The 27036-nt window shown below is 41.7% G+C and overlaps 1 protein-coding gene across 2 annotated transcripts in view; it reads right to left on the bottom strand.

The window, feature by feature from the left end:
- EFNA5 (ephrin A5) overlaps nt 1–27036 on the bottom strand; it is a 271095-nt gene that overhangs the window by 44347 nt on the left and 199712 nt on the right. For both annotated transcript variants that reach the window (XM_045808277.2, XM_045808276.2), the window contains exon 2: nt 3329–3621. In XM_045808277.2, coding sequence (XP_045664233.1) covers nt 3329–3621 — 293 coding nt within the window. The remainder of the gene's footprint in view (nt 1–3328; nt 3622–27036) is intronic.

The raw sequence follows: 27036 nt of genomic DNA, 5'->3' as shown, positions 1-27036 counted from the left end.
GTTAATATTTATGAGAATCATTTCTAAAATGAGTACTTGTGAAGTTTCTAAAATAACTCTTTGCCTTAGGAAGTCTATATAAATGACTATTGCTATAATCTATTGACTGGCAGTTCTGCAAATCTATCACTGATAGAAATACCACCGGCTCTCTGTAATTACTTTAGTATGCCCGTCTCTCACCAAAATAACTTCTGTAGATTAACAACAGTATCTGTCATATTCAAGAATGGGCTCGGTCTGCCTTAGCGGTATCAGAGATTATCAACGACTTAATCTACTGCCCGTTCCCAAGGAAAGGAGGACATAGCACAGAGACAGTCTTGGGACAAATCAAAGATCTAGAACAGTGAAGGGCATTTTATTTCAAAAGTAAACAGGAAATATCACATATTTCCAACTACTCTGTTTTCTTAATTTTGTATGACTCAAACACATTAAGAAGGAAACAAATGTTACTGGGCATAAAGCAGAACTTGATAAGAACATTCTAAATTGTGTCCTCCCTGAGTAAGTGATGAGTGGATTTTCTGATACGAAACCCTCCTCTCTTCTCTTTCCCCAAGGCCAAGTGTGTATTTGAATTTCCGTTCTCACCACTCTACTCAACCCTTCCTCTAGCACCCTAAAGCAGGACAGCCAATGGGCTACGGCTTTCTTTTTTCTCTTGGAAGACTTGTTAGAGATTTGAAGCCCTCAAGGATCTGAAATATACCCCCGGTCTAGTTAAGAACATTTTACAAAATTGGCCAGTGGGCGACTAGTCAGACTTGTTCCGAGTTCGGCAACAGAGCTTCCTGTAAGGTAATAACTGTGAAAAGAGCCATTTCCCAATCATCTTGTTCATTCCATGCGTATTAGGAGAGAGGAAAATTCAACTGAGGGCCAATCCTCCCCTAAGAATCCTTCAGTTTAATTACGACCCCAGTGCAGTAAACGTCTGTAAGACATTCACGCTAGCTCTGCCGCTCTTGCTCTCAGCAGAGAAAGGAAGAGAGAAAACCCTTTCCCTACTAAAAAGACAGGGAAGGATGCTCTTGCGGTTCTAAGACATGGTTGAAAATCCAATTTAGCGGACTCCGAGACCACTGTGCTTCTTATAAACGAACATCTCTTTGCTGCTAATTTTGTGCTATTTTACCATTAAAAAAAGTAATTCAGGTTAAACTCAGCTGAACAGCAAAAAGCTCTTGATATTTTGAAGCATTTTGGAACAATTACTTTGACAGGAGCCCTTGACAGTTAAATGACTCCGTTAAATGAATGTTATAGAAGACACATAATGATTTTTAGTGAAATATTGAATTTAACCACAAATGAGGAAAAACCCAGTCATCAGCACTATGGGTATATTTGAATAGTAACATCTTGCTTATGAACCTCAATGGATTCTATAATTTCTAATAATCATGCAATCAACTAGTTAGCTGGTATGTTTCCTATCTCAGTGCTCTCAATTCAGTTTTGGCTTTTGCTTTTGTTGTTGTGTTTTAATCCGAGGAATCAGTATGTAAATTGTGGAACTGGCAAGGATTTCCTCTTACATCAGAAGGGTATTTTAGAATCAGGCAATTAATGATTGCCGTCCAGCCACTAAAGTCTCCCTTTTTCCCTTCGCCCATTTGCTGAATGAGATTCTTTCACAAAGTAAAAATCAGGAAAAGGCAGGAGCCTGCTGCCTGAGAACGCGTGAAGTCAATGTATGTCAGTGTTTCCTCCATCCGTGGGACTCAATATTCCTTTTCTTATTTTGTGGATCGAATGTGAGATAGTATCAAGACTCTTACGTGTTTTCTCATGACTAATGACTAAAATATGTACTGAAATAATAAAACTGGTACTGTTCAATTTCCTTTTTAAATTCAATCTCAGTGTAAGTGGGAGTGCCCGTGTGATAGTGAAATCCGGCTTAATATAAAATTCTGTTTTCTGGAGAAGAGGAGCTAGATATCCTCGTAGACTTAAAAAAACATGTGGGTTAGGAGTCTGTGGGGACATTCAGGGTGAAGAAACGAGTCAGAAAAACAGGAATATTCTTTATCTTGCTTGTCTGGCAAGGAGGGGTGGAAAGTCAAGGCTAAGCGTACTGGGTGGTATCGCCTGCCTCTCCCCACTGTGTACAGCCGCACTGATTCTTTCAAGCAGGTGAGGTATGCGTCCCCTTGTGCCCTTGTGCCCCCTGCTCCCTGCATTTACCTTCCTTCAGCAACTGCCAATTTATTTCCCTCTCCTCCCCACCAGACGGTCACTCCTTGGGGACAGGACTGGTCTTTTGGTCTTGCAACCCCTAACATTACTGAGCCATGATAAGTTGGTCGATAAATGTATTTCTGGGCAAAAAAGGTTGAACTCCTTCAGCTGATAGTGAAAATACGTGGAAAAGGCCAGATAGTTTAAATATTTGCTACTGGAAAGGAAAAGTCCAGACACACAGCAAGCCGCCTACACCGAATATACCTGTAACCGTCCTAACTCAAAGTGCGGTCCCTAGGGCAGCAGCGTCACATGGGAGCTTTATAAATATGGACTCTCAGGCCCCACCTGAATCAGACCTGCACTCTCACGAGGTCCCCGGGTGACGGACGCACAGTAAAGCTGGAGAAGCTTTTACCTAGATTATACGACCAGCAGGATGCTCGGAGCAGCGATGGTGTACGTCACGGATGGAAAACAAGGCCACAGCAATAGGATTCACACAGAGGTCAGCTGAGAACGTTTTAGAGCTCTCTCAGGACAGAATCACAGGTGGGAAACTCACTTATGCCAGTTCCTTTGGAACCCTTTCTAGATGCTTCTTCACGCTCTTGCCTATTTAAAGACACAGCTGCTCTTAATAATTGTCTTTTCTCCTTGGTGCAAAGAGAGCATTTATCGTCAGCATGCTGACGTGTGCAGGAGTTTTGGCTTTCTCCACTGCAAGTGTGGATGATTGAAAGGGTATTGCTGACACCTGAATAAGAAATCCAATGACTGCAAGCTATGTAAATTTAATTATTTCCTTTAATTTTTTTTTTTTTTCTTCAGGAATCTTTTTCTTTTCCTCAGCTTTGGAGAAGTCCTAGCAATTTTCATTTAAAAGAAATACAAGTCAGCAGTGGTTCACTGAACAGGCTGACACGCAATTTCATAGGGGGAGAGGAGCTGTGTCTTTAATCTAATTTGCGCTCTCAATTCCCAGCTAATGTATCTAGGGTTCCTGATGTATGCATTTACAAGGAGACATCTGTAATGCAGCGTCCGGCTCTCTGCAATTCTCTGAAACATGGGTAAAACATTAGTCTGGGTTCTTGCAGCTGCCCTACAACGCAATAAATCTCTGTATACTCACAGATGTAGAAATATTCCCGGCCTGGCCTGAATTCAAATCCTAGAGAAAAGGGTGTGAAGAGCTGGAATTTTTCGGAGAACTTCAGCGGTCCATTGGGAGAGTGGGGCCGGTTACATTCCCATCTCTTGAACCCTTTGGAAGTATGGTCGCAGGCGCTGTAGCCGTCAAAGTTCACCATGTAGAGGACATAACGCTCAGTCTTATCTTCCGGGACCGAGTCCTCATAGTGAGGGCAGAAAACATCCAGGTAGTCATTGATACAGACGTCAATGTGGTAGTCACCTCTCTGGAATCTGTTGGAAGAAGAAGAAAAACGTGAGATTATTCATTAAGAAAAGACTTCCTGCTTGGACTCATCCGTGGTGGAATAACTTTAATAATGCTGGTGCTAACAGGTTTATTATAATAAGTTTTTATTGCATCCCGTTATGATGTGGGCTATGTTACTCTCCCAAATCTCAGCAACAGCAATTTCACAGAGGAATTCGTTTACGTTTGTTTCAAAACACCCTAAAAATGGAACTCCACACATTCGTTTTAAGTGGTGAAGATACTGACATGCTCTGTTCCTTTCATTCTTAAAATCACCTATATTGAGGCAAAGTTTTGATATTTCGAAACAGTGTTTCATTTAACAAGTGTTTTTGAATAAATGAATAAGAAATTTAAAGAACAAATGAATGACTGGATTGTTTTTGCTATAACTGAGACCATTCTCAATTTCCTATGCAAATGCAGAGAATCAGAGTCATAAAAATGAGAGAATTAGGATCATAAAATTTAAAGGTTGGAAAGAAAACTCCTAGAACACTTCCACATTAGAGGAAAATAAAAACCTAAGGCACAATGAGAAAGCAGTGAGTGACTGCGGTCGACCTGGAACGGTGACTTTGGGTCCTAGTCAGCTGTTTCCCTTAGTGAATCTGCTTATGTCACAAACTCAATTCGGCTGATCTCTTTTGATGCCCCATCCTTTTCTATATTAAGAAAATTAAAACCAGCTAAATCAAACGAGCTCCTCTCCCCGTTTCTTTGTGTTCTAGGGCCACACTGAAGAGTAGTGACAATAATAAGCCAGACGAACACAGCAAAATGCAGGACCACTTCCATCCTGAAATAGTTAAAATACACAACCCTCGCACGCGTGCGCACACACACACTCTACGCATCACACCGTCTGCTTCAATTCCTAACCTTACAAAAGTTTTGGTTATTTGCGTTAACTAATAATGCCTTTCCCCTTCAGATGAACAGACTTCTCAGGAACTAATGATGTGTGAAACAGGAATTGTTATGTATACAACTTTCTAAAACCAGGACAGAAAAGCCTACAAAACCCTGTTTTTAGCTAACGAGGAAAGTCTCTGAGCCCTTAGAAGATTCATCATAAAACTGTGTTACTGCCAAAATACAACTGCCCATCAAGTCATCTGGTCTTCGAGTCAGACGGTCTCAGTGTGAACACTTTCCAGCGGCAGTGAGCTGGCATCTCTAAATTTCAGCAAGTTTCTTCTGACAATGAGCACAGATCCGCTTCTGTGTGTTTTCTATCCAGTGCTCCTACTCCGGCTGCCTGACATCGCAAAGAACAAATCCAGTTCTCTTCCACCAGGCAGCAGTCTGTGAAACATCTGGGTTGTCAACTACATCTCTGTATCCTCCTTTCTCCATACTTGAAATTCCTGATTTGCTTGGTTACTTCTGTTCCCACACTCCTCACATTCTAGATTCTCAATTCTCCTCATGTCCTCTAGGTTCCCAGTGTTCTCCTTAAAATGCAGCACCCAGACACAACCAACACCTCAGACCGGATGCTGTGACCAGCGCTCAGCCCAGGAGATCGACCACCACCTTCACTCCGGATGCTAAGTATTCATTGACGAAGCTGAGATTCCTTTCTGGAATGGAACGTGACACAAGTGGAAACTCCTTACTTTAGTGAGTAGACTTTGATTTAAGGACCGGATTGCTATTGGTTGAGTGGAAGCATCATAAACCGTCTGAGCCCCAGTTTCCTCAAATATAAGCTGGAACGATAATGAGAATTTGCTTGCTAACTTCACATGACTGCTTCAAGTCTCAGATGGTGAAATGTATGAAAAGCACCATGTGAATGTACAGCATTGTTATTATCATCAGGATATATTAAAGCATATTAAAATTGGTAACTAACAAATATTAACTTTTCAACAACAGCAGTAAATGGAAACAGTAAAAATAATCTGTTTCCCTTTTAAAAAATCCCCAAAGATGGGAAATCACATAAAAATTCTAAATTCTGTCTTCAACTGTCAAATGATCCACGGAAACTTCATTTGATCAATGCTTTTCCGAAAGCAGCATGCTGATTTACACAAGAACAAGGAAAGACGACCAGATCACTTTTCAGTTAGAGGATCTCAAAATTCATGAACATTTTAAAAAAATTTTATTTATTTATTTGAGAGAGAGCTTAAGCAGGGGGAGCGGCAGGCAGAGGGAGAGGGAGAAGCAGGCTCTCTGCTGAGCAGGGAGCCCAACGTGGGGCTCGATCCCAGGACCCTGAGATCATGACCTGAGCTGAAGGCAAACACTTAACTGGCTGAGCCACCCAGGCATCCCCAAAATGCATGAACATTAAAAAAAAAAACAAAAAAACAAAAAAACAACCAAACCCTTGGAAGTATTTATTTCTTTATATTTACAATGATCATGGAACTAGGTTTACTTTTTCTTCATTACTGGCAGATGATGATTTGTCAAGATGCAAGGAACGCCTGTGTTGCTTTTAAAAGATTTCTGAACATCAAGGTAACATCACTGCCAAAGTACAAAGAAAAGACACTGCAACGCTCAGATAAAAGGGTGCTGGGATATGAATCATCAGCACTCGGAGTAGCCTGACAGTTCTGGATGGGAGCCAGATGACAACTGCAGCAGAAGGCGATGCCCAGATGCACTTTATATTATTATATTATTATTATAGATTTTAAAGACATTCAAGGGGGAAGTTTTTCCTTTCCCTAAGTGTCACTCATTTCAGCTTCTACTAGCACTTAACACTGCCTAAAAGTGGGGGAAAAAAAAAGAATGAAAACTGCCACTGTCCAGACTCATTCTGTTATTGCTCTATTCTAAAAAATGCCATTGTTTTTGATGCTTTGACTTTAGCTTCCCTCTTCCAACTTTTATCCTTGTTAATACTGCTCAAGGTTTAATAAAACAAGCCATGAGCTTGAAGACACATTTTACATTGGGTTGACTTTATCCCTTTCTGATGACATTTTGCTTTTTGTGGGGTGTTTAGAGAGAATCACCGTGGAGCCTATTTTGAACGTGTGATCCACCCCTCTATCCGTATGACGAAGATGATTCACCACAGAATCAACTTAACCTGTTTCAGATCTTTTATTTGTACAAGTCAGTTTGCTAATATAATTTTCAAGGAATGGGCAACATGAGCATAAAAACAATGATAAACTAGAACTCATAAAAAGCATTCCTACGACGTCACCAAGTACAATCCAAAGAAGAGTTTAGGGTCACATATTCTAGAACTACCCCGGATCGTGCTCTTTGGCTACAAAGTAGTCCTGAACCATTCTTTTCTGGCCCTACTGTGAAGAGGCCCACATGTATGGCTAATGTAATTGAGGGTATATTATGTTACATTCAGTACCGCGATTTAATCTCCATTACAGGTCCTATAGAACAGACAGTTAGTACACCCCTTCCAAAATGAGGGTTTCGAGACTACAAAGTCAAGCAATGTGCCCAATGTCACACGGCTAATAAAATGTGGAGGCAGAAGTCAAGCCCAAGCATTCAGACCTCAGAACTGAAGTTCTTCACTATTCTACTTCCTGGGAGATTAAATTGCTAAAGTCAAGTTCTCAGGTCTACTCTTTATTCCCACAGAGGGACAATTCTAATTCTTGATGGGGTTCCAGTTCTCTGCTTCATTCACTGAAGCAACAAACACCTGCTACCTCCAGGATCTGCTGTTATGGCTTTACCTATATTGTCATATGAAATCCTCAATAGGTAGTTACAATTAGTTTTATTTTCCCAAAGACGAAATAACATTCAGAGAGGTGGTTATCCTCTTTGTTCATTTTTTTTTTCCTCACAGGAAATGAGCAGCAGGGTTAGGATTTCAACCTGAGTCTTATCTGGTCCTGAAGCCAATTCTCTTTCCTCCTAAAAGCCATGTTTCCAAAGTTTTTACCAGTTGTAATTCCCCTCACCCGAAGGAGCCCTTTTAAGGGTTTTGGTGCCATTGGGTTACCTTATGTTTATACTGACCTTCCAGGAAAGGCTGGTGCAAGGTGTCCTGGCCTTCCTCCCTCCCCATGATATTGGTCCCAAACTCCTAAACTGCAGGGTGTGTTGACATCCGGAATAAGGCTCACACAGCAGAGCCAGCTCCTGACTCAGACACATCAGTCTGGTTTTCACAGAATCAAGTGCTGTTAGGCTCAGTAGCTGTGGCCATAAAGGGATCTCCCCTATCCTGCCCCTTCAGTAAGTGGCTTTCATGAGCTTTGTTCCTATTAAAAGAGCAAATTCAAATCTAGGAAGAATGATTCCACATGCCAATATTTACAAATGTCATGGGTGGCATGGCCGCTGCTTTAAACACATTTGCAAATTTCTTGGAAATTTGCTTGGAAAGGTCGCCCCCTTACTCCTTATCTTTAATTCCATCCATTTTATCTGTGCTGCTCCACCTCTCTGAAATCGTTGCATATTAGGAACTCTAAGAATTTCTGGCTGCACACCAACAAGCCAGCAATAATTACAATACAGTCTCTACTAAATTATCACAGTGGTTCACAGTGTAAAAGCATGCACAGTTACCACACTTAGAAAAGGGACTGTGTTTGAGTAATATGATTACTGCCCTGTGTTCTCATTATACAAAAGTCGCAAATGCCAGCAAGCATCTTGTATGCACAGAAAGATGGCCCCTGCTCTCCACTAATCTGCATGGCTACTAGGGTCCGGGCTCCATACAACGTAATAGTATACAGAACTCTGTGAAGGCATGAAGACATTGTGTACATTTGCCAAAATTTGATAGTAGACTGGTTGAGAACCAGTGTCATATATATTACAAAAGGGTCATGTCAGTTAAGAGGAAGAAAACTCAGCATGGCAACTAGTTTTTGGTTACCAACTCAATTATCAAGCATGAATTATGCACTTTATGATAGTTCTTAATGCCCCAGAAGCTGCCTGGAAGGGTGATAAAAAGCACATTTCAAGGCTGTTGATAAAGCAAAAGTAACAACTGCAGTTGGGATTTTAGTTAGAGGTCTATTTGCAGACATGCATGTTTGTCTTCAGTGTTTACCTGAGGACACCCCGCAGCTAACTGCAGTTTTGATTATAAATTTAAAACTATTCTTAATATCTCTCTCCTTATTTGACCTGTCTGCAGGTGATTCACGACTTGAAATCAAATGAAATAAAGACACAGATGAGGTAACAGTGCACAATCTGCCTTTTCACTTAGCTATCCAGAGGGCCCCAGCCTTCTACCCAGATAGGGACCACACATGGCTTCCTGACCAGAGTGAGCAAGAACCAGTAAGACTTCGCTCCTTCTCAACTCAGTAACTTATTTTCAAACTGAAGAACAGACATGCAGTACTTCGAACACTGAGTCCTTTACCAACTTCACGTGGAAGTTCTGAACTTATGCTGACCCTATCCTCGGTTCCTCTTTGCTGTGGCAAGTAGATGTCACCTAGCTTTCTTTCTCAATGGATGGATCTTCATGTCATTGTCCTTACTTCCTCCTCTACCCCACATGCTCTTGGGCTGTGGAGACTGACGGCCAGGAAGGCCGACCCCACGGGACACACAGGCAGTGCCTGGGCTCCAGGCTGCTGGGGAGCAGCGTCGTAACCGTCCCTCCGCGTTCGCCTTTAGCCGCTTTCCCCTGTAATGTTGCCCCTCTCCTCCCTTCCTCATCTGCTAAAGCCAAAACGCATTTCATTTCAGGAGCTGGAAAAGGAAGGGTATGGTGCATATTTAAAACATTCTAAATTGGCCTTTAGCATATGTTGCTGGCACAGCAGAGAGCCTGCTTCCAGGGAAATATGTACCAAGGTATTTTATCAAGCAGCTCCTGAGTGAAGTTTCTTCACTCCATAAATATAGAAACAGCATTAGTGAAAGAAGACAGAGTAGTTATTAGAGGTTAGGAAGCTGCGAGACACTTCTATCCCCTCTTTCATGTAGTGTTTTAAAGGATTCAATAATGAAAATGTTATTTCTCATGAACTGGATGGTTGATTATTACAGTTTAAATGTATTTTAATCTGTCAAAGAGGTGATTGTTTTAATATTCCTATTTGAACAGAACTACAATGTCACTTCTTTAATTACAAGGCAACTTAATATATTACATTCTGAAATTGAAATGTAAAAGAAGGATATGATTTATGGTCAAAGATTAAGCAAATTTATCAGCTTAGGGTTCCTCCCAAATTTTAAATCTAGAGTGAATATATCTTGGCAGCCCTGTCTTTCGCCGCTACCATTATTGATTTAAAGGCTAATTTCAGAGTAAGATGTCTCTTTTTAACCAGAAGAATTTCTCATTTGTCCTGGAAGTCCTAGTGGGCCCACCATAGACCTGGGGTTTGGTTTATCAATATGTTTCGCGAAGAGACGGGCAGGACGGCAGTCTCTGTTGCAAACACGTCTCTCCTCGTCTCCTTCTGTTATTCTCTCAGCACAGAATGCAAGCCTTATGGCTTTCATATCCTAAGTACGAGGATGCTCTTTTTGTTTTGTTTTGTTTTCCTGCAGAGGTTAAAGCATGAAATACAAACAGCAAACCAAACAGGGTAGATAAATAATAGCATCACTGGGGGCTGAAGAAAGATTTGTTTTGCTGTTTTTTTTTTTTAATGTCTTCCTTCTCTCCTGGGCTGAAACAAGTCTGCCTTCCGAAATAATTCGTAATTGACCTTCGTTTTCAGCTCTCAGATAGAGTCCTGGACAGTTTCACCACTACCAGGCCAGCTGCTAAGGCTGCATGAGGGAAGTCTGAATGAGGTTTGGTGACCGCAACACATCATTTCGGGCAGTCCAATCCAGCTCCTCCAGGCTCTAGAACATACCAACCACAACTAAAGTTCCCACAGAAGTGAAGATTGACAAGTTAAAAAAAATACTCAAGGGTGAATTTCAGAGATGTTTCTTACCTTATTTTTGCAGTTGAAATGCTGTATGTTCTAACACATACACTTTTATCCAACGAAGCACAAGATAGTGACGAAATATTTAGAACCCAGGGTTGCTGTTCTATCCACTAATATCAATTCCAATAAAGTTCTTATGCACGCATGTTTTGGTAATTATAAATTCTGCAGCATAAGAGCTTTGCCTTGAATTCAGTAACTGTTGGTGATGGGAATAAGACCTAATTTACTTGGCCAGATACTTAGAATTCATGAGTGGGTTAGTACAGTAACCTGTCACCTTTTGTCTTTCCGCGTGTGTATGTGTGCCTGCAGGCGTGCATGTGTTTTAAAAACAGTCTGAAATTTTCAAAATTAATACCAACTACTCACATCAAACAGATGGATAAAAATCTCAGCTGGTTCTCGTTTGTTGCTTTCCTAGTACAAGTCACATCAGTCTGAATGACTTTTTAAAATTGGTATCTCCCAAGAGTGACACCTGTTTCAAAAACAGGGCCCACAAAATCTTCTCTCCTCCAGTGTTTTAACTCATTTGGAGTTTGTTTTATTAGCTTGACTGAGGAGCTCCAAAGGAAACAAAGCATTAAATTGGCAGAGCCTAAACAAGACTTGCCTTCAGGAAGGGACTGGGAGCTTTGGGTGACAGTCTAATTGCTTCTAAGCCCCCAAAGCGGCCTCAGGCATGGAGTAAGAATGTGTCAACATCAACAGGCTAAGTCAGCCGAAGAATTAACCAGGCGGAGTCCTATACACCCAACACACTGCAGTTCGCTATAATGGTTTTCCAAAAGGGAGTAAAATAAAATAAAGAATTATCGTCTGGCATACAGTGTATGTCCTAGCAGAGGTCACTTCCACAAAGCAAAACGGTCTCTTTCTTGACTCCTGCTGGTCAGGAGCAAAACAGGCAGCTTCCTGACAAAGCTGCCCTTCACGCCCTAAGTTATCCAGAGTTCGGTATCATGTCAAGCACACGGAAGAGAGCACCTGCCACATACACACAGGTCCTAAAGCAGATGCGGGAAATCACCGAACAGGTTATCCAGACACTGTGCTAGGAGAACAGGATTAAACAAACTGATTCTGTTCAGAGGATGCAGGAGTCAGTCAAACAAGCCACCTGCCAAACTGCTTACACACATGTAGCCCTTTTGTATCCTGTAGGGATGGAGTTACTCAGCAGAATTTCACGCTACTCCCCGTTTTAAGAGTAATAATGATAACCAAAGAGCTATCATAAATGTCCTTTCTATTAACCAATTCAAAAAGCGATTTAGTAGTTTTAAAGTACTGGTATGCAAACCCTGAAATCGACATTTATATTATGGCTTGATCTTAACTTACTGGACTTATTACCATCGGAGTCTGAAATTTGGCCCTGACTTCTCAAAAGTCGGGGTGGGGTATCTGAAACCTACGTGGCAAGTAACTAATCTCTGTTAATTTATTGTTAAACAAACAAAAAGCTGGTAAGAAGGAAATAACGGCTTTCTTCTATATTTGATCTTCACACTACAAGGAGAAGCACAGCTCGGATTTGGTAATGCTAGGGCAAGACAATAATGGTAACAGTATTTCACACAAAAGCTCCATGCAGAGCAAACGCTGTTGCCGTTCCCATGCAAATTGCACTGAGAAGTAGTTAGTGAGCAGGTGGATACAAATCTGCTGAAAAGAACCCCAGGTGAGAGAAGAGAGGTCTGGGGCCATCAGAAATGAGGTGGTGGGGACGGTCATCAAAGGTGGCGAATTCATTCAAGGTAAACACGTAGATTTGGAAGGGAAACTGGGACTGTGCTGAGCAAACCACTATGACAAAAATAATGATCATTCCTGTACTTTCATGTGGACCTTTTTTAATAGAGAAACTTCCTTGAAGACAGTGCTGGTGTTTACTCATCTTCGTACCCCCAGCACACAGCACAGAGTTTGCACATAGCAGTGACCTGACAAGTGTCCAAAGAAGGAAACTGCAGCTGAAGGATATTACAGGCAATACTTAAAAACAGAACAAGTGTGGAAAGTGCCCCGCAATCTCCTTCTGTGTCCTGGGTCCCAGTATCAAATTCTGAGAAGAGCTAAATAATATTCTAAACAAAGGTCAAGATCAGAAAACAAAATAATGGCTGACTGCAAAAAGGAAAATTATAATCAGGACTGTTGTTCGAGCAATGCTAGAAAATTATGCCCAGCCGAGTAGACAACTTAAGCACCTAAGGCAGAATGAAAGTTTCTCTCTTGTCATTAAGTCCTCTATTCAATTACCATTTATCGGGGTAATTAAACACTGGAAAGTGATGCCAGGCTAATTGTTAGATTATGATAATTACATGTCTTTGCTATGCTACAGCTGATCAAAATAAGATGTGGTCCCGTGCACTTAGCTAAAGCTGCTCTGTAATCGTCAGACTTCCGTAGAGCGCTAGGCCATTTATTACTAATTCATTACAAATCAGGCGGAGAAGCTTATTATTTGTAATGCTTCTTTCCCCCCCCCCCCCCACAGTCTCCTGGAACAAGACTCCCAAAAGGTTAAGCACAAACTGTCGCCTCTCATTGGCCCATTTCCATCCCAATTACACAGCTGAGCAGCCCTGGGTGCCTCTATTTGAGAGGGTTCATCAGCCCGCTTCACAAAATCCTGCAATCGCCCGTCACATTGGCAGCAACGTCCACCGCTCCCTTTCAGCCTCCGCCAACCGCTGTTCTGCTCTGAGCTGTGTCCCAGCAACCACGAGCTGGCAGTCCAGAGGGTCGTTTGGTTCTGAGGCTCCCTCCTGCTTGGGTCAGGCCTAGCCCAGCCTGGGATATGCCCAGGGTTTGCTCCAGCCAGCAGGAGTCGTGGGCAGTACAGGCTGCACTGCCTTCTACCAGGACGTCTGGTCTCTGCTCCTCCAGCCAGTTTTCTCAGGAACCGACCAGAGTCACCTCAAAGTTACCAAACAGAATGAAGACTGGGACCAACCATTGTCTGGAGCTTCCCTGGGGTTTAGAAATCTGTCCTTCCATCCCTCTACTAAACATTCCAGGTCACTGTTGGAAGGTGGGAAGGCAAACGGGATTTGAGATTTGAGGTTTCCCCCCGTATTACTTGGGCATTATCACTGACTGAATGTTTACACCTCCCCCCACCCCTCCCCGACGCAAATTCATAAGTTGAAGCTGCAACCTCCAATGGGAGCGACTGGATTTGGAGATGGGGCCTTTATGGAGGTAAGGAAGGTTAAATGAGGCCATAAAGGTGGGGCCTTGACCCAACGGATTACCGTCTTTCTAAAATGAGTACCCCCCCCTTGCCCCCTGCCCTGCCCCCTTGTGCTTCTGCAAGCCAGGAGGAGAGTCTTACCAGAAAGTGACCCTGCTAGACCTTGACCTGGGACTTCCAGCCTCCAGAACTACGAGAATAAATTTCTGCTGTTGAAGCCAACAAGTCTCTGGTATTCTGTTATGGCAGCCTGAGCAAACGAATACGGGTAGTTTAAAATTTAATTACTGGAAGAGTTTGGGGTGGGGTGGCATCAAATTACATCATGGCCAGAGACTTCAGAAATACAAAAAAAAAAAAAAAATGATGGAGAGCAGCAAGGTAACCATGGCCAGGAAGGAAGAGGGTGGGAGAGGGGAGAGAGCAGAGGGGAGCCGGTGCGATAGCCTGCATGGGGGAGACACTCAATATCCAGCTGCCGTTCTGAGCAAATGGCTGGTCTGAGAGGAGAAGGCACCTTATTTTCCTAAGTAAGGATAGTTTCACCTCTTAAATTAACTCATGGCACCATGAAAACGACTGTATTATCACCCAGCAACGGTGTTATCTCACTGTTTCAGCAAGGTTTTCACCCAAAGATAGAATGAAGGGTGTTACAGAAAAGTCACAGGCTCTATTTTACCCTTCCTCGACCCTGGAAATTAAAACAGAATATGCCACTGCCTTTCAAAAATCATATTAAGTGCATTCTGGGGACAAAACAAACCACGAGGTACCTTTGTTAACACCAGAATACATAAAACTGTCATTTTATGCACACATTTACTGGTGGCCTGTGGCTTAAGACTGGGGAGCTGGGGAACAAAGGTACTTCGGTTCATCGCATAAAAATGGTTTTGCACTACTTAGTATTATTATTTCCTCCCACACTCATTAAAAGGATATTCATTCATACAGCTGGATCCTCTATTTACTTTTATAGCCTGGACCACAGAAAGATATATGCAAGAATAATGCAATCATAAAAAATAAGAAACTAATTGCTCTATCCCCAGGAAACATAAGGGGGAGAAAGAAATAAACAATTCACCATTTATTTCTCAGAAATAAATCTAAGCACTTTAGGGGATCCTCAAGTGCTGTAATATCTCTACCTACTTAAACGCTTGTCTATCTCAGTGTCAGAGAATATAGTTGTTGTCTCTCCCCTTCCCCTTTCATTTTAATAAGCTCTCTTTCAAAATGTCTACCTTGGAAAAGAACCACAGTTCAAAGCAAATGCGCATGACCCTCCTCTTGAACTTTCAGAATGTTTGGTCCTGCTATAATCTCTGAATCAGCCGCTCGCGGGGCCTGTGAAGTTTCAGAGGGCTGGTTAATGCCAAGACACAAAGATGATGAACTAAGAGGGTGATAACGGGCACTTCATGCTGGGTGACAACTCAGCATCGTGAGCCTTGAGAGGACAGGGTCACCACTGGCTTTCTTCAGCACTTGGTAGTACAATCCCAGATCCCAAAGTTCCTTTGACACGCACATTAACATTTTATTGCCCTTCAAACTGTTCAAGTCCAAAAGAGAGAGAGAGAATGTGAGTTGCGGGTAAGTTACAAACTCAGAGCGAGCAGGAGCGGGTCAGAAAAACAACAAAGCAGGTACGGAACACATAGGGGCTGTTAAATGAGCCCGGGGCTCAGCTCAGAATCTGTATCTGGTGTGAGGACAAATGGCATGATATCTCACTGATCAATTGATTTACAAAACAAGATGATTTCATTTATTGATGTTTTAATTCAATATACAGGCACCTACTCTGTGCATGCCAGATATTTAATTAAAATCACAAGCCATATTGTATTCTAAAAGGAACTTCGATTTTTTCTTCCCATTTCACAAACACACAGTATACTTTTCAACCCTCTCTTTGGGAAGCAGAGGTGTAGGCAAACCGGGAATTCATGTTGGTACACTCCAGATTTTCTGTCTCAGAACACTCCGTAGCTGAGAAAAGATTCGTAACAGCTAAGACCCACCCAAGGATGTTTTAAGAATCCGGCCATTAAATGAAAAGCCGAAGTCTTGGTCGCTACAAGTGTCGGTTCCTATGGTTTTGTGAACACGACTAGAGAAAGTAAGGTACGACACACACCGGCCACGGGGGCGGCTTAGAAGGGCGGGCTACAGGCTAATGGAGAGTGTCCCCACTGTGGGCGCGGGCAAGCCTGCTGGGACGCACGGGCGACAGGCGAGGCTGCAGGAAGGGGGCATGGGGATGGCGTCCAGGCTGCAGAAATGCCTTTCCCTTCTGCTTGCGCCGGCAGTGAGGCTGCGCGGGCGCCGTGTACACCACACGACTGGGGGACATCGTCTGAGGCTTACACACACCCCCACAGGGCTTTGAATCTTAAGAAGTTACCAAGTCCTCTAAGCCACTACAGGAAATGAACTGAAAATTAGGAATTATGGGAAATGCTTTCTAAATTTTTTTTTTTAGTTTAAATAGGAGTTTCTAGGTTAAAAGCTGAAGGAATAAACTTACATATGCACAGCAGCACTGCCTGGTAGTGTATTAAATTTAGTTTTGTCTATTTTTTAAATCAGGGTGGTGGCCTCAAGATATAATTGATATCTCAAAGGATGTCAGAGATGTTTGGAAGTGTATGGAAACATAAAATACTGCTATTCTCTGTTAGACGATTATGATATTTAAAAATGTATTTCACATGAGAGGAAATTGTGTTGGTTCTAATGACTAGAAAAATTGATAGGGAAACTCACATTTAGACACATCACTCCTTTTTTTTTTTTCTAAATGGCATATTGCAAGCCAGCATCCCCAAGCACTCATGGAATTAAAAGTGGAATTCTCAGCATTGTATTTGCAGCTAAATATTTATGTATGCTATTGAATCTATGAACTCCTCTCACATAAAACTTCCTATAATTGGTTTTGACTCCACAACAACCATCATCAGGTTACTAGGGTCAAAAGAGACAAAATCCTAACTCACCCCTCCTTAAAAACACCAGTTTATTTGCCTTCATTCTCCTAGACATTACTCATATTTACTAGTCTTAACCTACAGCAATTATAAATTCCTTAATTCACATTCGCATGACGAAGGCTCGTAAAGAGATGGCCTCTAGTTTTCCCTTGGTACACAATACTTGAAGATAATTTCATAAGAACACTGCTTCTGCATCAAGACGATAGAGAGATACACCAGTGGAAGGAACTTTGAGGCACCATCTCTTCCAGCTGTTTCCTTTCAGGACTGTTAATTATCTAGTCTCTTTTTAAAAAATCTCCAGGGAGAGTTTGAGTCTTAAATAGAAGCTCTTCCCAGGACCTGTAGATGTCATTCAAAATTCAATGCATAAAGAAATTCTCTACTCAGGGGCACCCAGCTTTCCGGTGTTGATCAGAGCATTTCCCTCACTCCTGCCCTATAAGATTTAAAAGAAAAATAGAGGAAATTTAGCTCGAGTTTTCCTAGGAAAGTCAGGCTGACTGTATTATTGACTCTCTACTGCACTAGCAATTTCCAACTGAATTACAAACTGTTTGCCCACATTATATTGCTATTGTTCAATACCATTTTCATTGCCCTAATGAAACAAAGCTATATGATATAACCATAAAGTACTGATTACAGTTAACCATAATGGAAGAGAGCTAAGGAAAGACCTATTTTTAAAATATGCACAAAAAAAGATAAGAAATGCTGATACTCAACAGACATTTTTTTTTTTTAACTCTTTTTGGCATTCTGGATTGAGATCAAAACAACACTGACAAATTAATTCTTCTTTCTTTTCCAACAATACAGATGGTATTTCCCCTAAAATAGAATTTCTAGAAGATTTCCCAAAGAGCGAAAGTTCTCTAGGTGCTTAAAAAAAAAAAAAAAAAGTAACATTGTGAATTTTACACATATCTTAACAAGTGCCTACTTCAAACCAGAGTATTCCCTAATATCATGAAAGAGGATATCCAAATTTTCCCTGGAGTGCAGATTTCTCCCCAGCTATAGGTGAGTTCTTTGGAGAAGCACCATTATGAAACCAGAAGGGTATTTTTTATTCAGCCAGCAACACAAATGATCGGGGTGCGGTGCTGGGCTGAAGCTGCCCGAGTGAGATAGTAAATACCTGGCTGAGATTTCTGCCTTTTAGCAAAGGCAATGAAGGTTACTTGGCAGCCCCTTGCAAACCCAGTTCGTCTCCCAAAGAAACAGTAAACCAAGAGTTGGAGGCAACAGGAAGACGTGGTAGAGAAAATTCTTGGATGTTACTAATTATATTATGGCTACAAGCTGTAGTGTCAGACACTTGCTCCCCTCTGACATGTGTGCTGAGCTACCGAACCCAGCCCCCCACCGGATGGAGTGTAATTGGTATAATGGGGAAGAGAGCTCACCGCCGTCACTTCCCAAGAATTCCTTGACTCCAGCTGGTGACGGTTACTGAAGTGACTGTAAGGTGCTGTAGGGGCAGATGATGTGTGACTGCCCAGGTCCTAGACACCCAGCCGTTCCACATCCGACAAACCCTTCCCGCCGTTTCCTTAGTGGATACGGTGTAAGGCTACGCCGGAGCGCCCTGGAAACGCCCGAACGTCCGCAGCAGAGACTGGTTTAAGACACACTCTGGTCACGGAGCAGACCTTCTTCTGGACATCTTTGTATTTGTACTGCTATGAGCAACGACGACGCCATCCACGTGCACACAACATGCTGGGTTCTACCTCCTGTATACACTGATCTGATTTCCGTGGTTCACAGCAGCCACCTCAGTGCTTCCATTTACTTGCATTTTCTAGTTTCGGCACCGCTGACAAAAAGGTAAAAAGAAACCAAGGTGGTATCTGTGAGACCTCTTCTAATAACGTGTACTGCCTGAAAGCTGGAAGAGAACCTGCATTTATCTTTTCCTATTAGAGTGCTAATTTATGCAGGTTCATTTGCCTTTTGCGTCTATTGATTGGATTCTTGTTGTCTCATCCCCGGCACTCCATTAGATTCCTCGCTGACTAAACAATAACGCAAAGCAGACAAAATTTGTACAGATTTTTATATGCTCTTACATGCACAGCCTATTTAAAAGTTTGCAGAAGCCGAACAGTGCACGTAGAAATTACGGGTGACGTGAAAAAGTACTGCACTTCATCAGATCAGAAAGAGAGTCTCAGCGACCATGAGAATACTCAATGGCAGAACTTCTCTTTTCAATTTTAAGTAGTCATGTCTGAACATTTGAAAAGAATCCTGTTCTGCAGGCACGCTCAAGTTAAAATAGAAGCACAATTTGAGATTACAGATTATAAAACCAGTAAGCACAGCTGCTACATGCAGGGCAGGAAGGGCTCTCCTTTTCCATATCCATTTGGGGAAGACAGTGAGGCTTCGAAGGAAAATGGCCTTTACTGCGAAACCTAGCAAAAGGGCTAAATCCCAGGAGGAATGATTTTCAGACATGGTCTGCTATTTATTTGCTCCGTGTCTCAAATAATGCTTTTATTTAGAGCTTCATTCTGGAGGAAAAATGTGTGTGTGTGTATATATATACACATATATATATATATATACACACACACATATACCTGTACCTTACCACATATTTTTCAATATTTATTAGTCTAAATGTTTTCTGTTTATGGGTTCAAATAAACAAGTCTAATTTTTGTCTTGGAACTAATGATAAAATAACTTATTTAAATATGAAGTGATGCAAAAGCTGTTGATAAGACCAAAGAGCACAAAAGTTGTCCTTATGAGATACGGTTTTTTAAAACCCAAAGAGTATTTTAATCCATCTTGTGCAAAGCGTTCATGTGCCTTATTGAAGGATTTCTAACTATTTCTTCTCGTTTTCACTTCGCTAATTTACCTATGTACAAAAAGGAAGAGAGAGGGGAAATAGGGAAGTCCAGTGAGAGTCTGCTCTCACCCTCCTCTGGGATGATTACTGGCACCCGGGTTTGACAATGGAGAAATCACAAGATGTTGAGCCTTTGAACAGGGAAACTTCTCAGCTTATTGAGCATTCTAGAATTGCTCAGGCAGGGATGTTCGACAGGGGCAGAGGGACACCTGGCAGGTGTGGAGTTCAGCCACCTAGACCTCTCTAAGGATGGTTGCAAATCGTACAAGATGTCCAGAAACACTAATAGGCATTCTCTGAACCACTTGGGAGGTGTCACTAATAAAAAGTGGAAATCAGAGTGGAAAGAAAATTTCATTTCTAATCCTCCTTGTGGCACCTGGCTTTTTCAGCACATATGGTTTGTAAAGTTTGCTAATGTCTGGTGGTTATCAAGAAAATCAGAGTTGATTAAAGATATTTCAACTTTATCTTCATTTTCCAGATTTTTCAGGCATCCATTTGATAACGGAGAAGCAACAGCTATCCTATCAGCGTGGCAGGCAGCACAGGAAAGAAGTCAAGAGAAAAGGATAGAGAGCCATCTGCCTAGTTTCAAATCTGGGCTCCGTTACTACTAACTGTGTAACCTTGGCAAGTAACTTTACCTTTCCATGCCTCAGTTTCCTCAACTGAAACATCGGAACAACAACTCACCTCACTCTTAGGACATTATTTAGGATTACGTGAATAAATTGTATGAGCAAACAAGGACTGAATGGAAAGTTCTTAGACCGTGCTTGACAAATAGCACAGGTAAGAGGAATACAGACAATTATATTACTTACATAAGTAAAAAAGTATTTTTTTTACTAAAGACAAAGAGTTTTACTACTCTGAACAATATCTTAAGAATCTCAAAGGTCTTTAGAAATAAGAATTCTGATACTCATTGCAACACCTGAGTAGGCAGAGTGTCATTACAGCAAATTTTTGTTGATGAAGTCATGAAAAGTGACTTCCGAAAAGTTTATAGAAATGGGGGAAGAGAATACGCCGACTCTTTGGAGGGGCCGCCTCTGAGTATGCAAACACAACGCAGGCGCCTTTTACCGTGTGTTGGAGACACAAATACTCTAAGTAAAGACGGGCAGTTGCCTTTGTAGTATGATTTCTGGGACATGAAAGCCACCTTTAAACAAAAATGCCTTCCCAAAAGTGAATTTCAGTTCTTAAATCTCTGTAAAGTGTTACTTTGCCTGGAAGGGAAATCATACTTGCCAGCTAATGCATTACCATACTTTCGTTTCCCTGACTCATTAATACCTGTCACCTTGCAGAGTTAAGACCCCTGAGAGACTAAGGCACATGGTGGGTAAATTCTGATGAGAAAGAGTAAGTGGTCTGTGGGGTTAGGAGAAGAGGCTTCAGGAAAGGGACACCAGACAGCATGACTGACTGACTGAAGTGCACGGGGAAAATCCTAGAGAAATACTTGAGACTTCCCAATGCTGCTGAGGTCAGCTCTACTGATTGTCATCACGATGCATTAAAATAAATGACATTTCTCCACAAGAAGGTCTATTTTAACTTAAACTTTAAAATCACACTTCACTTGAGCAATATAATATTAGATTGACCCTCCATCCTTTCTTAATTTGATTGACTTTTCACGTATTGATGCCCTGCCTCGCTTAGTTAATTAATTAATTCCTCCAATGCATTCATGGCTTCCTGTAATCAGGGGCTGTCCTTGACGGTGGAGAGACAAAAATGAACCAAGACATAGTCCCAGGCTACAAAAACCGACAATCTAGTGGGGGAGACAGGCACACAAGTCACTGCACTGCAATAAAAAGTGTTTGAAGAGAAATTTTTACCAAAGCTGTGGAAAATAGGAAACAGCAACAGACTTTGAAAAAGTTCAGGAAGACTTCATAGGGGAGCCAGGTCTTGGGAGATGAACAGAATTATCCCAAGAGAGGGGGAGGGAATGGGCTTTCCAGGCAAGGGTGACAGGTGAAAAGCCAGAAGGCTTGAAAGCAAGGAGCTTGATGAGAGAGCAAATGAGGCTAAGGGAGGTGAAAATTCTGAGAATGGAGTTGGGTGGGCAATTGAAAACCAAAGACGACTTTTAAGAAAATGAGAACATGATTGGATTTGTACTTTTATTTATCTTATTTTTTAATTTGTATTTGTATTTTTTTTAAACACTTATCTATGTGTTAGAGAGAGAGCGCACTTGCAGGGGGAGGGACGGAGGGAGAGAATCTTCAAGCAGACTCCCAGCTGAGCCCAGAACCCAGAGCCCAATGCGGGGCTTGATCTCACGTCCCATAAGATCATGACCTGAGCCGAAACTGAGCGTGGGATGCTCAACTGACTGAGCCACCCAGGCGTCCCTGGATTTGTATTTTTAAATGATGATTTTCTTAGTCCTGGAGGAGACAAACTGGGTGGGAAGAAAGCCCAGAGAAGGAAGATCACAAGGACTGTACTGCAACAGAGCAGGCAAACATACACACAGATGTCAGGCTGCCGCTGAGGATTTCTTACTCCCCTGCAACTGACAACAAACTCTTCACCTATTCACTCATTCAGCACCTGTTTGCAGAGACTCGACCCTGTGCAAGGTACTTTGTGTTGTGGCAACTACACACTAAGTCAGATACAAACTCTTCGCTCCAGCTTATGACTGCCTGGACATAGAAGTGGAACATTCGTGGAAGTAAAAGAAGGTCACGAACAAGAGAAAAGTAAGAGAGAGGCAGAAACATCAGAAGAGGGTTACAAGCAATCACACGAACTTTTGTTCATTGCTTTTGCAATGCTTAAGTATGACCAAATGTATTAAAAGTTAATGGAGAGCGGCCGAAAGAACCACGAATGTGGAGTTAAAAGATCTGGGTTTAAATACAGTCTTTGCTTTAAATATGGTGTGAATTACTTAATCTCTTTGTACCTCACTTTCAAAATAAGTAAGTGGAAAACTAGATGTCCTCAAGGTTCTACAGTGCTACTGAAGTCCAGCACGGGCTCATGCAGAAGGGCTGGTACTGAATTACTTCAGAAATCGAATGCCAAGACTCGGTGGAATGCTGAGGTTACACCCAGCTCCACTCCATTCACTTCCGTTCACGACACCCACTTCAGTGCACACGCAGCAGCTCGAGTGGCACACTCAAGGCTGGTACAACGCCTCGCACTCGGGGGGCCCGAGGAGGTCATGATGATTGCGTATCCAGTGTCCAGTATGGAAAGTTGCGAAGGGCAATAATATGGTCAAAATCATGAAAAGGATTCCATTTCCCACACATAAAGTGGCAGAACTCGAGATCGTGTAGGTGGTAACAAATGACAGAAATCTCCCTATTGATGAAAAGCTATAGGGGAAGCTACAGTTATGGTTCATCGCATGATCATTTCCCCCCACACCTGCTTTCAAACCCCACCAAGGGCCTAAGCCGCACAACAGGAAATGGCAAGCGTAATGATGAGAAAATTGGTGAAGTCACCATTTAGAAATCCCCTCCACCAGGTATCTTCTGAAGTGTTTCGTGGAGTCTCATAACATCTAAAGTCCTTGAGGAACTCTCTGGGTTCCAACATCCCCGTTATAGGGATATAAATATATAACATGCACTTAATCAAAATTGTTTTACACCTGTTCCCTCCTACTAAAAACGATAGAAAAAAACCATCTGTATTACCCTCTCTGGACAGATAAAACTTCTTCTCTTCCAAAGTCTTTTGGAAGGTAATTAGGTGCCTTAAGTGCGGGGGTAATTTAAGATTTCGTCTCTCTCCAAAACTGTTGACAATATGTTAAGCAGATGGAGGTCATTTCTTTTATTTCTCTAACTTTCCCTTTCGGCTCTCTGGTGAAGGATATGCTGACATAAATGTTTTGTTGTTATGCATGGTAGGTAGACCAGCAGGTCCCAGAGGTGAGGCAGATCATGTCCTTTCAAATGATCTGTTATTTTTGGCAATAAATTGGGATTACCTATGACAGAAAGCCTTGAAATACTTTATATGCCTCAACTTTAGTATTAGGAGGAAGGAGGGGGGTTGTAAGCGAGGGAATGGGATATGCCAAACAGACATGGGTTTTGGTGATTTTGATTCACTGAAACAAAATGGCTCTTCAAGCACCCTGGGACCTCTGTACGTTTGCGTTTAGGATTCCAAAGGCAAAGTTCCTGGCTTCTCTAGATGACAGCAATGTCTTCACTTCCTGGAAGACCTGTGCTATCAGCTTAATTGTGACTTAAATTAAGTCACAGGCCTTGAATTGTGAACTGCCTTCTGCCATTCTCCCACTTGCCTTCTTCCTAAACTAGTTCTGCTGACTAAGTATCCCCCCGCCATGTCTTTAAGCACGGTCAAAGCTGTAATTCATACACAACACTCATGACAGCCCATTGCTTGAAAGTATTGCTCCATAACTCAAAACTTTTCTCTACTTTTGCTCCTTAAATTTTGCTTCTAATTGATAAAAGCATGAAAGACTGAGCAATTAGAGGGCTAAGGGTGAAAACCAGGGCACGGAATGTATGTGGTTCATCTACTAAATCCTCCAACAAAGTATTCCTTATTTCACATGAACTGGACTCTGTTTTGTAAGACACACTGGGGGTGTTTAGAATTCTAAAATTATATACTTTTGCTGAGGTCAACCAGAGACCACTCAAACCAACCAGGAAAAGAGAGTTTTGCTTATATGTCGCAACTCATAAGTAATATTTAAAAAGCCACGATGCTTTATCATTTGTTACTTTTCTTAAGAGAACGAAGGTAATCTGGAGGCTTTTCGTTTTCTTTAGACAACTGCAGGAAACCCGGAGTGGCGTGGCCTTGGGCTCTGATCCCTCAGGGTTAATCCGTCGGGAAGTCAGACGGCCCTCTTCACAGTGTGTACAGGATCACACTATCCTATTGCAGAGAAGCTAGAGATCCCACCAAGGCGGAAAACCTTAAACATAGTTTATGAGACTATTAAAAGTTTATGACATCACTTCTCTGTTCTCCGGTGTTCATCAGTAAACCCCCATTGATCTCTACAGGGATCTCCGCGTAGCCTCTTGCACAGTAATACTATGTGCTCGCGCGTCAAAGACCCATTCACCTCACGTGTGTAATCCGCCCACTCAGTCCTGCTGAGATAACACTCCTGGCGTAATTGCCCATGGAGCAACTGGATAAATCAGCTACTTGGGTTTGTATTAGCTGTCTCTGCATATGTGTAAAGCAAAACAAAACAACAAGACATGCAAGATTGTTCAAGCTATAAACTGCAAAAATGAATCACAAGTAAATCCAACAGGGATTTCTAAATTTTGTGAAATGTAAAAGAAAGAAACCTTGAAAATACACTTGGAGATATCAACTACTTTACTGTTTTGGAGGCGGAGAATAAATATATGAGAATCATATTTTATATATATATGTATATATATAAAATCAATATGTTTATATTTGTAGATGTATTTACATATGGTGAATGAATTCACTTATTCAAATTTCACTTATTTAAAATAAAAGCCTAAATGAGTGAATAAATATGCACATAGAAAAATTATACAAATTACCCAAGCCTGGACCCATTTAAGAGTGTTGGACTCATGAAGCTGACGTTTACTTGTAAAAATTGCTTCAATTTTTGAATCCTCATTTTCATTTAATGATCAGAACTATGATGAAAGAAAAATCTCTTTATATAAAACAAATTATTATCTCCTTATGTATTAAACCCTTTAAGAACCATTTTCTAATTGATCATCCTGTTAGAGTCATGAGCTAAACGTAAGAATTAGAGGGATACACATGGGATAACTCACGAACACCCAGATATGCACACACAGGAAGACCTAACTCAAAAACATAAAATATTTTAATAAAACACCTTAATCTTTCAAATAACCAAAAAAGAATGCTTGTCTGATTTCCCTTTATTCTTTCTAAAAGAATTTATATGAATGTTGTATCTTTACGTAAGAATAACAAGAGAGCAAAGCAAGAGAGAGAGAGGGGGCACAAGTGGGGAGAGCGGCAGGGAGAGCGGTGGCGAGAGGGAGAAGCAGGTTCCCCCCTGAGCAGGGAGCCCGACACGGGCTCGATCCGAGGACACTGAGATCACGACCCGAGCCGAAGGCAGACACTTACCCACCTGAGCCACCCAGACGCCCCAGGTCTCACAATGTTTTAAAATAAATCTCTACTTCATCTTTTGGCTTCATTCTGAAAATGCTTTACTTCTAAATGACCATATAGCATTTAAACTAGATATTGAAATAAATGGTATATATTTGACTATAAAATCTCGGAGCATAGTTATATTCTATACTGAGTTCTATAACTGGCAGAATTCTCCATTAGAAAGATACGAAGGCTATTTGGACACAGTACATATTAAAAGAGTCACTAAAAGCCATTGTTTTTTGGGGGGTGGTGCGTGGTAGGCTCAGTTGGTAGAGCATGCGACTCAATCCCAGGTTTGTAAGTTCAAGCCCCAAGTTGGGTGTTGAGATCACTTAAAAAAATACATGAAATCTTTAAAAATTTTAAAGAAAAAGACATGGCTTTTTTGATTAAAAAATTTCTACTATCTGGTAAATTCAGACAATGACCAGACTAACATAATAAATAAATCTTCAGGGCACCTGGGTGGTTCAGTTGGTTAAGCATCTGCCTTGGGCTTAGGTCATGACCCCAGGGGTCCTGGGATCGAGTCCCACGTTGGGCTCCCTGCTCAGCGGGGAGTCTGCCTCTCCCTCTGCCTGCAGCTCCCCCTGCTTGCTCTCCCTCCCTCAAATAAATGAATAAAATCTTTAAAAAATATATGAAAATGTATTATTGCCAAATGGGTTTTATGTCATTCTTATTTAAGTAACGCTTATAATACGCTAGGCCTACTACATGTGGGATTCTGTCTTACGTACTACATCGACATGCATTTTACATAGGGTACAAACTCTATAAATTGAGTTCCACAAGCACAGAAACAAATGGAAACCTATTTATAGGTAATTGATTTCATGATTTTTGGAGCTATTGACTAGGGGATTTTAAAATGGCACTAGCAACGGGGCCTGCCAAGTTTCCACTTTTGAAAATTTCAATACCTTGTGGTCTCAATTTAAAATAAACAAGAACTCACAAACTCAAGCAGTTCCAGAGATGAAAGGCAGCCCGTAACTGCAGGTGGGGCAGTGCAGGTATTACTGCAAACGTGCTGAAATAATTCAAGGGTCCTCAAGGCCATCTGGTGCTAAGGGCCACATGCGAAATCAGCAGAGGTCTAACCTGGCTAACTGTCTCCCCTAACTGTGATGGCTTGGATTGAATTATAATCAGCTCTCAGCAGACTGTAGGCAAAAGTGCCAACAGAAGGGTGTGTGTGTGTGTGTGTGTGTGTGTGTGTGTGTGTGTGTGTGATGGAC

This window comes from Ursus americanus, chromosome 5, assembly GCF_024610735.1.
Source record: "Ursus americanus isolate L20-20 chromosome 5, mUrsAme1.1.p, whole genome shotgun sequence".
NCBI classification, from domain to species: domain Eukaryota; kingdom Metazoa; phylum Chordata; class Mammalia; order Carnivora; family Ursidae; genus Ursus; species Ursus americanus.
The sequence above is the reverse complement of the archived record's forward strand: the minus strand, read 5'-3'. Positions and strand labels throughout refer to the sequence as shown.